This window comes from Aphelocoma coerulescens, chromosome 4 (genome assembly GCF_041296385.1).
Source record: "Aphelocoma coerulescens isolate FSJ_1873_10779 chromosome 4, UR_Acoe_1.0, whole genome shotgun sequence".
In the NCBI taxonomy this organism is placed as follows: Eukaryota; Metazoa; Chordata; class Aves; order Passeriformes; family Corvidae; genus Aphelocoma; species Aphelocoma coerulescens.
In genome coordinates, this window is record NC_091017.1 from 71,175,217 (window position 1) to 71,191,773 (window position 16,557).

The following is a 16,557-nucleotide window of genomic DNA, read 5'->3' on the forward strand; positions in this document are numbered from 1 at the left end:
GATGATCCCATTATATTTATGTGTAACAACAGTTTGGATTAAACAGGAACCTTTGGATATTTAGGAGAAAAAATGCACATCTCGTAGGACGCACAGCAGCAGATTCCCACAACTGGAACACACGGAAGGTCAAGAGCATCATCCTCATGTTTGCTCTGACTCTGCCTCCAGCAGGTTTTGTTCAGTGCATCCCACTGCTTGTTTGCAAAGAGATAGCAAACAGCCATTCTCTGATCAGTTATGGTTTTATAAACGTCTATCATCCTCTTCAGCCATCTCTAGTCTAGACTGAAGACTCCCAGTCTGTACATTGCTTCTGTTTATCCTAGCTCCTTTGTCAGCACTTTATATGGTTCTGCTGTATTCTTGTTCTCTATAAAAATGGTCTTGAGTCTTGTCACTGTGTCATATTAAACCTGACTACATATTCAAATTCTTCAAAAGTTTCTTTCCCATAATAGATATTCTAGTTGCTGGGTGCAATTCCCACATCTCCCTGCCAATCCTTTTTCAGAACTGGTGGCATATTAGCTGCTCTCTGCCATTTTGGTGGTTTTGAACGAGAGGTAATACAAAACAGTCATTGAATGAAAAGAGAATAGGTAAGATGGACTTTAAAGCAGCATGCAAAAATCTCCACTAGGAAAATCCTGGTCCTATTAGAGCTCTGCAGACTGAAAAGAACCTTAAATTTTTCAGATTCTGAGGAAGAGAATGAGAAAGTTATTCCCCTTTCCCCATCCATCCCCCTCCTGGCTCCTTTCTCTTGAGGCAACAGCCCAATTCTATCTCGTGTTTCACTTCTGCAGTTCCGACATAAAGTAGAGGTGAACCATAGAGTTGTACCAAAATGACTGAAGGAAAATATTTCCACATGGTCAGATTTTCTTTTGCTCAAGCCATTGTCTGTGCAATCACCAAGGGAAAAATTTATGAAGATCTATAGGTGTTTCCATCTGGCAAACATGGCTGGGTTCCTGTCCACACCTGCAAGAAGCCAGTGAGATTACATCAGCCTGGGGGACAGTGCACAGAATAATTCAGCTTCAGGAGCAGAGCTTTCATCTGAAATTGAGCTGTTCTGGGACTTCCTCCAAGTTTTGTAAGAGAAATGTTGGCTTTTAAGTAAAAAGAGGCTGTTCCACACAATGTCTTCCCTGGACAGGTGAATTCCTCTTCCCTGAGAATGAGATGCTGATGTTGCTCACACCATAGTCACTCATTGCTCTGGCAGTGCTGCCAGCTGGACTTCAGGGGCTGTTGACCTGAGGAGTATCAGCCCCACCACCTACACCTGCAGTGACTACAGGGTCACCAGGATGAGGGGCCTGGAGAGCACTGAGAAATCTCTGGAACTAGAGGGAGGGCAGTGCCAAAATGGAAGGGGGAATGGAGTTCGAAATGCAGAGGAGAGAAAAGACAGGTCCAGAGCAAAGCAGGGGAACGAAGCCAAGCTAGAGCAAGATGGGGATGAGCCAAGTGCAGCAAAAGCCAAGGAGCTCCAAGAAGCCATTGCACTGCAGCCAGGACCAGCTGAAGCCCTCCAAAGGAGGCTTTGCTCCCAGAAATCCTGAGAGTGCTCTGCCATGCATAAGGACTGCTGCCCCTTCCCACTCTCTGGGAGGTGAGCTGCAGGTGAGGCTTGCAGTGATTCTGACTCTGCCAAGCAGCCCGAACTGAGCAGTCCCAGTGCTCCCATGCTGTGGGAATGAACTTGGTGAAAAACACATAGCACAGCTGCTCCTTGAGGGAATTTGGAAAAATAACATCAGAATCCTCTCTCCAGTTCACGTTGGGCTTCTGTGCTGGCCTGTGTCCTAGTCACACATAAAAGGGCATGCTCCACTTCTCAGTGTATAGGAATTGGTTTTCTAAGCTCTGGAGAGGTTTGGGAAGCCACTCAGGGTTCCTATGGTGCTCCTCTGCTCCCACAGCTGTTGTTACCATACCTACAGCTGCAGTGGCAGAGCAGTAGTCGTGTTTCCTCTCTCATCCACTTCCAGCAAAGTCAAACCAATTTAGTTACAGAAGCAAGGCCACAGGCAGGAGCTTTCTTCCAAATTCAGCTGAAGAGATTTCTACCTTCAGATGTCCTATCCACTTCCCCAGCCAGGTCTCAGTGGTGGAAAGGTTTGAGACAGCTCTAAATCACATCCGACAAACTCCAAGCACCTGCTCACAGTGCTCAGCCTGTTTCAGACTTGTGAGTGGACACGGTATCTTACAATGAAGGGGGGAGGTGAGGATAAAACAACCTCAGATTTCAGGTACAGAAGTCTTTCTTCATGCCTGACACAAAAGGAGCTTTTCAAAGGCAACTACGAGGGAAAACCAAAACATTTGGAGTTTGGTCCAGCACAGGATGGACTAAATATGTGTGACCTAATCACTGTGTTTCACTTGAAGCAAAATAAGGCACAGTCTCATGAAGAAACTTCTTGGCACTGCACAGAGCTTTCCTTCAATGTGATGCTGAGCAGTTGCTGGTGGCAGCATTTGGTACAGCTGGAACTGGCCAGGCTGCCTAGTTATACCCTGATTCTCCTTTTTACTCTACCCATTTGACCTGCTAAAATAAAGCTATTTAGAAATTCACTACATTAAGAATGGAGGGTCCAGGGAGGGAAGGGAAGAAACCGAACATTTTGATTAAAGAAAATAATACTCTTCTGCAGGGTAACAGAAGGCTCAGCACTGAGATATAAACTGTTTTGGTCCGAGAACAGCAGACACGTAACTCCTCATGACACACACCTCGTTACAGCTGACAGAACTACAACAGGCCTGAAGGTGGTCACAGCACAGACAACAAACAGAAAGGAGAAAGGACTTCATCATCTTTAATACACAGGCAAAGCCTACAGAGACCACAATGTCATGTCTCAGTGTAACTGGGTAAGTTGCCACAGACATATGTTCATTTTAGAGACAAAAACCAGCTGCATGTGTCTCTAGGGCACTGTTCTCCAAAATTATATTGTGGGTTACACTTGGCAAATTCTGATTTAAAAATCAAAGCAGGTACATTTTCCCTCCATTCTAATATCAACTAACAGATTTACTGAATTGAGCCCTTACTGGCAATCCAGCAGATGTGAAAAGAGGGTACTTTTAAAAAAAAAAGATACAGAACAGACCAATACATCAGACACAGGCCCCGAATTTCATCAGTACATTGGGGCATACATGCTTGCAACATGAACTCCATAAAGCTGTATTTTATACAGCTGCATTTTAAAAACCACTGGTCAGGTGGCTCTCCTCAGGTGTCTCCAGGATTCAGTTCAGTAGATTGGCAGCTACACAGTCGCACAGATTTCTCTTTTCCACCTGAAGAAGCAGAGTTTCTGTCTATAAGAGGGAGGAACAACATCATCAAAAAACAAGCATCAGCATTGTAAAACTAATTCACTCCCAAAGAAAAGTCAATTTTATTTTTTAATCTACAATTTGGAACTAGTGGTATGAGATGAATTTTGGGGTAAAAAATCAGATTTATTTTTTACTGCTCTGCAAAATAATTTTGCTTTTGTGGGATTAATTGGCATACCAACATAGCACTACTTCCTGTGACATGGAGAAAGTTATTTTTCTTTCCTGCAATCTTACTTCAACAGCACAAACTGGAGCATAAGCTTGGAGGTTCATTTAGAGGCTTACCACCCCATCCACCCTCATACCCCCAAAATCATGTCAGAAATTTTATTTTACTTAAAAACAGACTCAAAATTTAAACTTAGAATATTACAGCCTGGATCCACTCTCAGTGAAGAAATTAACTTCTTTATCTTCTCCTGTTTCACTGATAATACAAAAATTCAGTTGTTACTGATAATATGCTTTGGAGCCTAAAACAGACAAGAGGTGCCAAGCTGGCATGGAGCCATCCCAGTTCAAAAACATGATGAGGTTCCTGGCTTCTTTAAGGAAAGAGGTCCAAACTGGTGAAAGCAGAGGTCTCTGGGTTCATCAGTATCAGGACATCTCTGTTGCCCCCAGATCCCTGCTTCAGAAGCAACAAGGGTGGATTGGAGACTTCTGAGAGCTGGAGCCGGGAATGATCAGAAAAGGCCTGCATCCTCTCAGCCTAGTTGTGTGAGAAAGGGCTGAGGACCAGGGAAAGGCAGCAGGGCTACATAAGGAAATTTGGGAACCCTTCCTCTCTAGCACACACACACACACACACTTGGGTTTTCCTGGCTGTCTGGAACAACTGTTGCTTCAGCAGATGCATGATGGAGCATGTTTGACACCAACATCATATCTCCACCTCAGTTTGCCTATCATGAGCTGAAGCTGTATCTGAGAATTAGCCTGATCCAAGAGAGGACTTCCCCCTTATTGTCATGGGACACAGCAGCTGTGGGGAGTTTGATCCCTACTGGTGTAGGCAGCTCCATAAAAAAAAAAAAAAAAAAAGGCATTATGAAGACTACCAGCTCTAAATGCCAATCAAACCCATCCTTAATCTGCCTGATTTGAGATTTTCGTATGAGATGGAGCTGCCTGTGATTAAAGGCTGTGTTTTAAAAGCTGTGTTATCTACTGACCCACATCAGCAAAGGCACTTAGAGCAGAGCTGGGCTGAAGCATCCTGCTCTCCACTTGCCTTCTTAGCGCAGGAAAAGCCATCTGCTGCTCAGGCTTCCCCCTGCCCCAGATGATAAATCTCAGGAAAAACCAGAAACCTGTGGTTTTATATTGAATCAGGTACCACTTTTGATTGTTTCAGCCGCCCTGCAAAACTGAAAAGATCTGATCAGACTTTGCTAATCATTGAAAAGACACTCAATCACTACCTTCTCACCACCTCTTTGACATCATTTGCAATGGTTTGCATAAGGGAAGTTGACAGCATGCCAACCATCTCCAAGATGCTCCATCTTTGGAGCTGAGCCCCAAGGCTGCTCACCATCTTATATATCTTTAATAATATTTTCAAGCCTTTCTTTTTATTTTCAGGGACACATCTCGCTTACTGTGCTTTAAGCATACTAAATAACCACTGACAGTTGATAAAGCAATAAAGACCAAAATGAATGTTAGTAAATACAGCTTTGCTGACTGTTCTGTGTGATCACAGAACTGTTTGCACATAGATTTGTTATTATTGCCTGGTAGGTTAAAGCCTGTTCTAAAAAAAAGAAAACAAAACCAAACCAAAACAGCAACAACCAACCAACCCAAAACTAGGGAAAAAGAAAAACAAACCCAAGCCAAAACCATGAAAAGGAATCAGATTTCGAACCTACAAAAAAAGATATTAAGTTCCAGCTAAAAATGCAGTTACTGATCTCTTTGGAGTTGTAATGCAATGTCCACTGGTTAACTCTGAAAAACAGGCTGGAGTTCTGAAAACAAGTGCAGACTTTGAGTGAACTGTGTAGCCCATGGACTGCATTTGTTTTCCAAGATTTGTTTTATGGCTGAATCCCTGCTGGGCTCTGTTTTGAGCAGCTTTTAGATGCCACAGGGAGCTGGCTGTGAACTGGCTTAACAGTTGTGGTGGGAGCAGCTCCCTCCCAGCCGCACAAGACCCCTCTCCCCAGTTCATGATCACATACTGCACTTTGGCTGAGTGGTGAATCACAGATATCCCCAGAATATATTGCCCAGAGTTAGTTCTCACTGCCAAAACAACTACTCCAGGCTGCAGCCTTCTCTGAAGGGCCAGCAGCAACAAAAAACAGGACAGAGAGGGGTAAACAGATCTGGTATGTGTAGAAATCAGCCTGTCAGAAGTGGTTTGTGACCCTTCTCATACAGCCAGCCTGACAATTAGTAGGGAATCATCACATCAGTGTAGCTTACAAATACAGCTAGTTTTGGAAAAGGAAGGAGATCCAGTCTAAGGCCTTCATAAAAGGGTTATGTAAGGCTATAGATGGTCTATGCTGGAGTCAGTTTGCTTTGAGACACCATGTAGAGCAACCCAGGGCCAAATGAAGTGTGAAAACTCTTGCGCTGTGCAATAAAACCATATACAGGCCTCCCCTGTACAGAACTGCAGGGTAAAATGTGCAGGAGGAATTAAATGAGAATTTTCTCTCTAAGCTTTTGGGAATCCCTCCCCCTCCAACGCAGTTAGGAGCTGCTTAGTCATCATCTAACAATCTTGCCTGCAAACAAAGGAGAGTTTTTCAAGGAAATCAGTGTCTCCAGTGGGAATATTAACAAAAGGAATTGTATTTTCAAGGACAGAAATACTTGCCCCACAAAGTAGCAAAACAGACTAAGATAGTCAAATGTGAAATATATAGATATATATATGGCTGAAAGCAATGATCCTAAAACCCTCAGTTTGCATCAATTTGGGCCACAACTGAATAATAAAAGTAAGAGTTAAAATATCATAGAAAGCAGTTCCAAGAAGTCCTCAACTGTTAATTATTCCCATGTCTTTTGAAGATGTAGGCAGAATTCCTAGCTTAATGACTGGAACAGGCCTGTTCTAGTCATGGGGATCTGAAGGATTTCAATATGGATTCAATTATTTAGATTTTAAAGTGATAAGGAAGTGATAGGTTTGTTTTCATGAGAATATGTCACATTTTCAGGCTTCCTGTCAAATCTACAAGTGTGAAAGCCAATAATAGGACATTCATCTCAACTGACTTTTTTTCTATCCTCATTTTATCTCTTTGGCTTGCTTTTGTTTTTAAAAAGTATTAAAACACTTGCTATCTTTTGGGTTCTTACTGCCACTCCTGCTTTGGATATCTGTGTTTATAAAGTTTTCCTCTTGGTCTGCAAGCTGAAGGTTTCATAAAGGTCACTGCCATAGCCAGACACCCAGAGAAAACTTTAAGAGATTTTTGCATCAAGATGTAGAAAATCTGGTGAAAAGTTCATAGGTTTGTAGAAGGAAGAGGTGTGCTAGAACCACTTTACAGCACAATCTGAACATCTTGTTTGGCCTGTATACAGTGCTCAGCAGATTCATTAGCAAGATTTCTTCATGAAGCCCAAAATATATTTGACCTGTAATTATTGAACAGATTTTGTTTAGCTGTAAATGTGCTACACACCAATCTGGTTCTGCTGGAATGTTTGTTTCTTTTTTTTGTAGAATGTCACAATTCAAGGTATATTTGTTCATGCACCTAAGCATCAAGGACCATTCCTCAAAGACAACAGTTCACAGGCTTTGACCTGTGAACAACCTTGACCATAGATCAGAAAAGCAGAAAAGTTTGAGTGCCTTCTGTTGAACAATCTGTGCAGGAGTGTATCTATAGCACTTCAGCTAAAGGGTACACAGGAGGTGGGGACAAAGCCACCCTCCTGGGACACCACCATCTGACAGCAGCTGGGACTCAGGTAGGCACAGATTGCAGGTTGCAGCAGCAAGAGACAGATTCAACATCCCCCACAGAAGGAAGGTACCAACCCTGGCAAATTCTGCACACTGACTGCAAGCCAAACAAGTTTCATTCCCTATGCTGTTCTACTTTGTGGCATTTTTCATCATTATGAAATCTGAGAAATGTAAAAACTCTCTACAGATGATGTTTCCTCCCTTAGCCTCTCCCCAGGGATAAAAGCATGTGCAGGGAGTATTTTATTTTAGTAGGCTTTTTGTTTGAGCTGGGTCTCTTTTTTTGGGTAATAAATGTAAGTTATATTCTCACCTGTAAGTTATATACTCCCCCTGACATAAAAACAACAGTGTGTGCTCAGCATTTGGAATGAGAAGAGCAGCTATAATTTGGCAACAGAAGGCTAGAGGGCAGAGGATTGTCAGTTCACACTTTCCTATACTTCTTATTGTCCCTGATACCCTAAAGCAGAAGAACTCCACAGATTATTGCACAGAGAGGTGAAATGTAATTAACCAGCCTCACCTTAGATGACAGGACAGTACAGTTCACTGAGTGTGCAAAATCCATCCACCTTATCTGCTTTTATCCACAGCATTTTCTTTTATATTGAAAAAAAATTAAAAAGAAGACATTTAATGTTTCCTTACCCTTGTGTCTAGATTATACGCTGTCTTCTTTAAATCCTGCAGAGCTCTCTGCATGAACTCAAAGGCATGGCAATCAACACAGGGGCGGCCTAGGAGAGCATTTAGTAGAGCACTTAGTAGGGAATCATGACTACATGGCATGAAGAATTAACTAGAAGGATTAAACAGTGATTTTGAGCATCAGAAAGAGCTACAGGAAAGAGTCCACAGAGTGAGTACTGATGCTCTTGAACAACCCAGGTGATTGTAAATGGTCCACTATGATTGTCCACCCAGTCTCTCAATGATAAAAGAATTACTTCAAATTTACAATAATATTTTTCTTCCTGCCATATTGCTGTTCCACTTTTCCTTCCACAGATCATTGTATTAAAAAAAAATAACCATTAACTTGAGCCTTTTGCTCCAATAAACCTGACCATATTCTCAACCTTATCTTCAGATTTTTCAGAAATAACGTCTGAAAATATGAACCTATTCCCTAGAAAAATCTTGTCTCCTAATCTAACAAATGTGAGCTCTAAGTATAAAACTAATAGAATAGAACTGACTATAGTACCTCAAAGACAGACCACTTCAGCCTCTAACTTTGAATATGATACAGCTTTGTCCAAACAAACACCCAGTTATTAGTGGGCATTACTGATAAGCAGAACTGCTGCAATCTGGATTTACTGGAGTGTTTAAGAGAGTGTTCCCAGATTGAGACACCCAGACTGAAGGCCACAAGGCTTGCTTTGCCTTGATCACCATGTAACACAGATCTGTGCCCTAACAGACAGCAGCACTGAGACAGAGCAAATACAGATACGACAAAACATCTTTGAATCATCAGGCCCTACATCTGTTCTCATTTGCCTCTTGGTGCCTGTGCCTTGCTGACAACTTCACTGGAAATACTACACAAATGAGAAATTCTGAGCCCAGGTTTAGTTTGCTCTTTGAGGTCTGGTGTGACTGAAAGGATGAAATCTAGACCAATGTTGGAAAATCCTGCTGTGTCTGTAAGCCCAGTTTGCAAACACTTGGTGTTGGACTGTACATGCCTCTGACACGCTGGAGAATGAGCTTCCAGCTCATGATCTGAGTGCTAACCAGCAACCAGGAACTCTGTCTGCTGGAGAAAGGGAGCCTGCCAAATTCCTTAACAGGCTAAGAAAAATAAAGAAGAGATAAAAACCCCACATTGAGCAGTATTAAAGACCTGCTCCATCACTGTTGTTCCATCACCCAACTTCAGTGTTACTATATTTACACTAGACAAACAGAGAGGACAGCAGTTTTTCACATCAATGACTCGATGCAAGGACCTGTCATTATGTTTATAATGTAAAATAAACTCAACACAAATCAGCAAAGGAGAATTAGGTGGTTGAAGGCCACAAGACTAGGTGTTGACAAAATGCTTTCTTGGCATCTTCATTGTGAATTTTTAAAATAAAATTCATGACTTAAAGACAGCAAACATACTCAAGAATGAAATACAATGAATGGTCAATGTCAGCTGAAAAAGAACAAGTCTCAATAATGACTGAAAAGCAAACAAGGTGATTGCTGGCATAGAAAGGCCTAACACAATGAGAGGGCTGTGCAAAAGAAAAGGTGCAGAACAGTGGCAGATTTCAGCTACAAGCAACACAGCAACAGCCAGAAGACAAGGATAAGAGCTTTGGATACAGGAGCAAAAGAGCACTGGTATGTTACCAAGTTGTGGTTTTAAAACAATGTATGCAAGACATGTCCAAGATAGTTTGAATTATTTGGACAAACTTCAAAGCCCTACAACATGAGAAGTGCAGAAGGGGCTGTAGGAGAAGACTGCAGGGTACATACTTTCAGCTGGTATGGCTGTTCCTGCTTCTTGGTCAGCTCTAACGGGCTCCGTGACAAGCAGTGCAACCACAAAAACTAAAGGAACTGTAACGACGGCTCTTCTCAGAAGGCAGGGTGCCAGCATCTTGGGGCTGGGTGCTTCTCTCTTTGTCAAGAGACATAAAAAAGTTAGTGAGGAACACTACAGATACACGAGGGTTTTGTTACAAAGAAGTTAATGTTCCTGATGGCTAAAGCATTGTCAGTCTTCCTGTGAAAGAAAACAAAATAGCAGAAGATCTAGAGCATGGAAAAAAGTTCTCTGTACCTTTCCAGAGTGTACATAAAACCCAAATGGGAGAGAACATCCCTACACAAGATAAGAAGTCCCTAGAGTGTTCTTGGTTTCATTTGAAAGCCAGGATGCCAGCAACTTTGCCCGCTCTTGTGACTTTTCTCTAACTACCCAGTCACAGACATTGATCTGGAGTCACTGTTAAGACTTTGAGATCAAAACTGTCAGGATTACATAGCTGGCTGAAAACAGAACCTGGAAACAAGGTCTTTGGCCTCTGGCTTGCTTTACTGATGCATCATCTTTTCACAAGTATAATACCTAAAGGTAACCATTACCATTACATAGCACACTGATTATAAAAACTTACTCCTTAATTGAAGTAGATGAAGGAAAAGACTTTTGTTAAACCTCCACAAATTCATAGGTAGAACTTCTAGTGGTAAACACATCAAAACTCTTTGACCTTCTGTTTCCCCTCCTAATCTGGGCTTCAAGCCATTATTTGCAGCCATCCATTTGTTCCTGAACACCACAGCCAGGCCACACCATGCTCTGAGGTTTGTACAACCTGGTGCAGCAACAGTTTCCCTTCACAAAGAGGCGAGTTTCTAGTAAGTTTCAAATTAAGTATTTTCTTGACCCAACAGGTAAACTGTTTGGATCGAAAGGGACTGGCTCAAGTTGCAGCTGCTTGTTAGAGATTTCAATCCAAGGATTCTGGCCCACTGCTAGGGAGGTCCTTAGCTCAGTCAAGTTTACCTTTCATTCCTGTACATCAAAATGGAAGAAAGAAAGTATTAAATAAGGCTAAGTTAAATCAATACAATAAAACCACATGAAAAATCTCTTCAGCTAAACATGGGAAAGCAGGACAACATTCTGCCTCTTTCTGATTTTTAAGTTGGTGCTTACTGAGCAAAAGATGTTGCATAAGAGCATCAGATCTGCATGTACTGAATGCAAGAGTACAGCACTCCCCAGAACAGATTGTATTTCACATTTAGAAAGGCAGTAGAGGGAGGCAGGAGAGGGAAGGGTTTTTCCCATTTTGCCACAAACAGAACAGAACAAGACTGCTCTTCTGTATATGCAATCCACCTTTTCAGACACAGCTAATGTGAAGCTGTAAATTCTGCACAAACATTTGCAGCATGTGCAAATCAGTAATTCACCCAGGAAAGGGGCAACATTATACAGATCCCCTTCCTGTGCACCTCAGCCTAAACACAAGAGAAGGGAATGGTTCAGAAGCAACACACAAACATGTATGTGTAGAGTCACAGATATATTTGAGCACAAAAAGATCTGGTAATGTAATTTCTATACCCTCATATTTGGTTCCTGTTCCACCCACTATTTAGATCTGATGTGATCCTTTCTCTTATTTCTACAATCCTTAAAGTAAAGGGATTAAAATCACTACAAGTGGCTTGGGCTTTCTTCTGTTTTAATTAATGGTGATCTGCAATGAAAACAAGTACAATCAAAAATACTAGTCTTTGCAATAGGATGCAGCAGAGTGTCTCCAAGTTACAGTAAATTAGGACAACACCAGCCTCTTCTGGAAGCACCTGATGAAGAAGCCTCCTGGTCAGTAGGAGCAGAGCCTATTCTCATAGTTGATTATGAGTACTACAAAGGTTCAACAAAACAAAGCAGACACACTGTTAAACTTTTTTTGGGTACCTTACCCATCACCCACCCCAGAGCCAGCTCAGCTTTGTATGTGAGCCCCACTGCAAAACAACTGCTCCTCTAGTGCAGCAATCATCTTAAATCACATCTAACTCCTGCCTCTTAGTTATTCCGTGGGAATTTGCAAGGAATAATCATGACAGGCTTCAAGGGTGGTCTCTCTCTGCAGTGCAACTGGGAACAGAGACAGATCTGTGCATGGACTTCTGTGAAAGAGAAAAGTCACCCCCTTTAACAAAGGAAAAAATATCAGTACCTGATCTTTCTCTTGTCTTTGTGATGGTTTCTTTGAAATGGCCGCTGCAAACTGCTAAGAGAACAAGTGCAGCATTTCTGAGCATGTGCACTGTCTCTTTTTAACCTTCGCTGAAAGAGGTTATTACTATGGGGAGATTTCTGCCATGGCAACAATGCAGAGCACTGCAGCACGCAGCACAGATTTAAAGAGGCACAGGCTGTGTCTCCCAGGTCTGGGGAAGGATGTTTCTGCTCTGACATGCAAGATCCAGCAGTGACTCATCTGCTCGGTAAGGTTTTTAAAGCCAGGCCATTTGATTAATCTCTCTTGAAGTCCGATGAATGGTTTTCCTGAAGTGTGAGCAGCTGGATGTGGTGCCTGGTTTAAGCAACTTGCTTCCCTAGAGCCTGAAAATAACCATGACAAACTACAGCTGCTTTATGGGAAATGGGGACAGACCATGGGATTGCACTCAGGAATTGTTTGGTGCCATTTGAATGGTTCTGAGTTACAGGGGTCATAAGCACTCCTGCCTGCTCTCCCAGGTGTTTCTGTGATTCCAGTCCCAGGGCTGCCAGGAGCATCTGCAGCCACTAAAACTCTGAGTGGGAACTTGAGCCCGAACTCAGAACCCCTCTTTTCCAGCCTGCACCTCTGTTCCCCTTTTAATGGCCCATGAGCTGCACTCCAGGACAACGCTGACAGCAGTTGTTCTGAAAGCAATAATACAATGGAGTGCAGATGATAAAAGTGATTTTGTCAAAGCAAAGCTAAGTTCAGGGATTGCATTACCCCCCAAAAACCACATTTCCCATCACAAATTAGACACTAGCAGTGCTTGTTTCAGAGACAATGAGCCCAGCTGAGGGCAGGCACAGCACTGAGGAGTGTGCACAGACCTTCAAAAGGACTCTGCACTGTGTTTGCTACAGATGGTTCAGAGGAGACTCAATTTTCAATGATTTCATGGTGTAAGTTGGGGGTATTCTGTGCCCAGGAAGGTCAGGCACACAGCCTTTTTTCTTTCATGAGCAGAAACTCCTTCTCAGAATTATGACTGAATTGCTGGCTAACATTTTTCTTTTCAACATGCTCTATAACCTGTCACTCCTGTACAGCCCTAGAGGAACAGTTTGCTCCCATTAATCCAGGTAAGTAAGTAAGAAGCTAAAATTTCAGCTTGTTCAGTGTGTAACTATGCTGCTGTATGAAGTTACAGCATCCATGAGCAGAGTCAAGAGGGGATTAATTATAGTACTGCTATCCTTATACATCACAAAAACAGAAAGCAGGGGAAAATAATTTTTAGAGACAGTTCTTTTGGGAAAACAAGGCTTAGCATTGCAGAGATAACTATTTGGTCTGAATTAGGATCTGCCTGTGCACAAATTACAAATGCAAAACTTTATTCATGATCACTCTCCGCCCTCTAATCTCACATCTTAGCTTCTCTTCCTGATAAATAACATAGATATTCATATAGACACACACACCACCTGCCCCCCTCTCTCTATATACGGCTTTTCTTAGCCTGATCATTCCCAGTAAATCTGTTCTCCTGAATCCTGTTCTTTCTCTATCACAACAGTAACCAAGCAGCCAGCCCTGGTACCTTGGGTGTTATCACTGATTCATTCTTCTAGACCCATGCAATGGGCTTCCGATTCCACTAAATAAAATTTTAAAATCTATTTCTGCCATTCTCTGATGCCAAATTGCTTGCTCTAAGCATCCCATACCAAGTATTGGAATGTCTCTTCTTTAGCCTTGTCTTAGATCTATTTATCCTGCAAGGAACAATTTCCATTTCAGTGTTTTAAACACATTTCCTCTTTATTCGCTTCTCCCCACTCTGCATTCTGTTAAGCACCAGTTTTTCTCTTCACTGAAGCTAAAATTTTCTCAACTGGAAAATATCAGTTCACCAAGGAGGAGGTCTTCTGTATAGGAGGAAGAAATTCCATTTCAGGATATTTTTCATAGAATCATAGAATGTCCTGAGTTGAAAGGGACCCACAATGAACATCAAAGTCAAACTCCTGGTCCTGCACAGGAACCATCACCGAGAGTCACACCATGGTCCTGGGAGCATTGTCCAAGCACATCTGGAACTCTGTCAGGCTGGTGACCATTTACATAGGGAGCCTTTTCCAGTGTCCAACCACTCTCTGGGTGAAAAACCTTTTCCTGATACCCAACCTAAACCTCCCCTGACACAACTTAAGGTCATTCCCTCGGGTCCTGTCACTGTCACCACAGAGCAGAGATCTGTGTCTGCCCCTTCCCTTCCCCTCATGAGGAAGTTGTAACTGCAATGAGGTCTCCCCTCAATCTCCTCTTCTCCAGGCTGAACAGACCCAAGCACCTTCAGCTGCTCCCTGTATGGCCCCTCCAGACTCTCACCATCTTTGTGGCCTCCTTTGGACACTCTCTAATAATTTAATGTCTTTCTTATATTGTGGTGCCCAAAGCTGCCCCCAGCACTCGAGGTGAGGTCACCCCAGTGCAGAGCAGAGCGGGACAATCCCCTCCCTTGCCTGGCTGGAGGTGCTGGGCCTGATGCCACCCAGGACATGGTTGGCTCTCCTGGCTACCAGGACACACTGAAGACTTTTGAATTTTTGAAAGCTTTGAAACTTTTTATTTGGAAAATATTTTGAAAAATATTATTTTAGCAATTTTCAAATTTTGATAATTTCTGGCTTTCTGCTTCAGAATTACTTGGTTTTTAAAACTAAGCTTAACACAGTAAAAATACATTGCATAGTCTGTTCGTGGAATTGCAGAGTGGCAACAGCTCTCATGTTAAAGATATTGAGGTACAACCCCAACAGAACATTACAACCCCAACAAAATCTTCCCTCATGCACAAAGCACAGGTCACACAGATGCTAGCCCAAGGGCACCTGAAAATTTGAAGTACAGACCAGGACTGGAACTATACAGCACCTGCACAACACCCTCAGTGGAGATTTCACTAGTGTGTCCTAAGTTGCAGTGGTGCTCCTGAAGCACCATGGGCTGAGCGTGAAAAGTGACATTTGCATGAAAGCTGGAACAACTTGACTCCCCAGCTGCCCTTGGGGATCATTCATGAGCAAAGCAGAGAGAACTTATAGCTTCTTTTCTATAATGAAGTCAAACACAACGGATTTTTTTTCAAGATCCTCACCAGCTAAGAAATATCAAAGCACTGTTACTAAGATTTCATTTTTTCATCTTGATAGCATATGTCTTGATACTATAAATATTTTGGTGGGATTGGGAGAAAAGCTTGAGCCTTTACTTCTAAGTGTCTTCACTGCTTGGTCTCTCCTCGACTCTTAAATCTAATACCCTGTCACTACAGAAAACTTTCTTCCCTTGCTAAAGATAACAGATTCTGTCATTTCTCCTGGAGACACTTTTATGTTTTCTCACAGCCTGTCCTCTAAATCATGGTAAAAATCTTCCCACAAGGTACCATCTTGTCTTCTATCAACTACACTTTTATGCTTTACCTCTGCCACGAATCCCAGGAAGCAGAGACTGGGGATGAATGTGGTTGGGGCTGTGGATGCCATACAAACGTGTTTGTCATGCCAGTATGTCCCTGCTTCACACCTCTGGCTGTGTCCCCCTTGTCACCCCTGTAATCCTGGGCTGTGATAACTTGAGGGCAGGGCTGTGTTTGTGCTTGTTGGCACAGTGCTACAAGGCTGGAGTGCTGATAGAGGCCTCCAGGCACATGTGATGAATAATAAAGTCAAACTACCTAAAGCTGGTCTCATTCTCCCACATTCTGATATATGAGCAATTCATAGAGAAAGCCTCTTATTCTTTTCCTTCCAATGTAAAGCTCTTGGGATGTGTCAGAGTGACCAGGTTAAGAAGTGAAGCCTGCCTTTGTTCCCTGAACAGGGAAAATTGAAAGGGAAGCAGAGGCTACGCCCCAGATGAGACTGAACAAAGCTTTGTATGTTTTAAACTTCTTGAATAGCTCCTATCTTGGTAGCAGCAAATAATTGCAATTGTTCCTCCTTCCATTTTCCCCACCAGTAATTTTAGGAACAATTTCCTTGTCACTAACTCTGAATCCCACAGTCCCTATCTGTCAGAGTATGGATCGCCTGAAGTCATTCTAGGACCCAAAAATCTGGAGTTTCAGCACAACACTAAGGCTGGGATCACATCCAAGTCTGACTTTTCCGCACAGATCTTAGGGAGACCTGCACTGTCAGAACTACTTACTGCTTTTTGGATGAGATGCTAAATTGGGGTCATATCTTCCTGCATCTCTCTGGGAGCTGAGAAGCATCTAAAAATCCCATGGTGATGTTCAGGAAGGGTTATCATTAACTGAGATCCTTGGCTTGCACTCTCCCTCTGCACCCTGCTGCACACACATCTTTGGGGAAAAAAGCTGTGATCCAAGCTGTGCTTGAGCTATTTCAGGGTACATAAGAGTTGCAACTTTAACTAGTTTGCAAATTCCACAGGGATGTCTTGAGTACTCTGCAGCAATTAAATATGCAGGAACTTGAATGGACTTTGAACGAGAGGGGG

The 16,557-nt window shown here is 42.6% G+C and overlaps 1 protein-coding gene across 1 annotated transcript; it reads right to left on the bottom strand.

Moving 5' to 3' along the window:
• Positions 1 to 2,827: 2,827 nt before the first annotated feature.
• LOC138109163 (NELL2-interacting cell ontogeny regulator 1-like) lies at positions 2,828 to 12,119 on the bottom strand. The gene is made up of 4 exons (XM_069012254.1): positions 12,031 to 12,119; positions 9,803 to 9,947; positions 7,970 to 8,058; positions 2,828 to 3,351 (listed from the first exon to the last, which is right to left on the bottom strand). The coding sequence occupies exons 2-4, from the start codon at positions 9,924 to 9,926 to the stop codon at positions 3,280 to 3,282; spliced, it is 285 nt and encodes a 94-aa protein (XP_068868355.1). The 5' UTR covers positions 9,927 to 9,947; positions 12,031 to 12,119; the 3' UTR covers positions 2,828 to 3,279.
• Between the last annotated feature and the right edge of the window lie 4,438 nt (positions 12,120 to 16,557).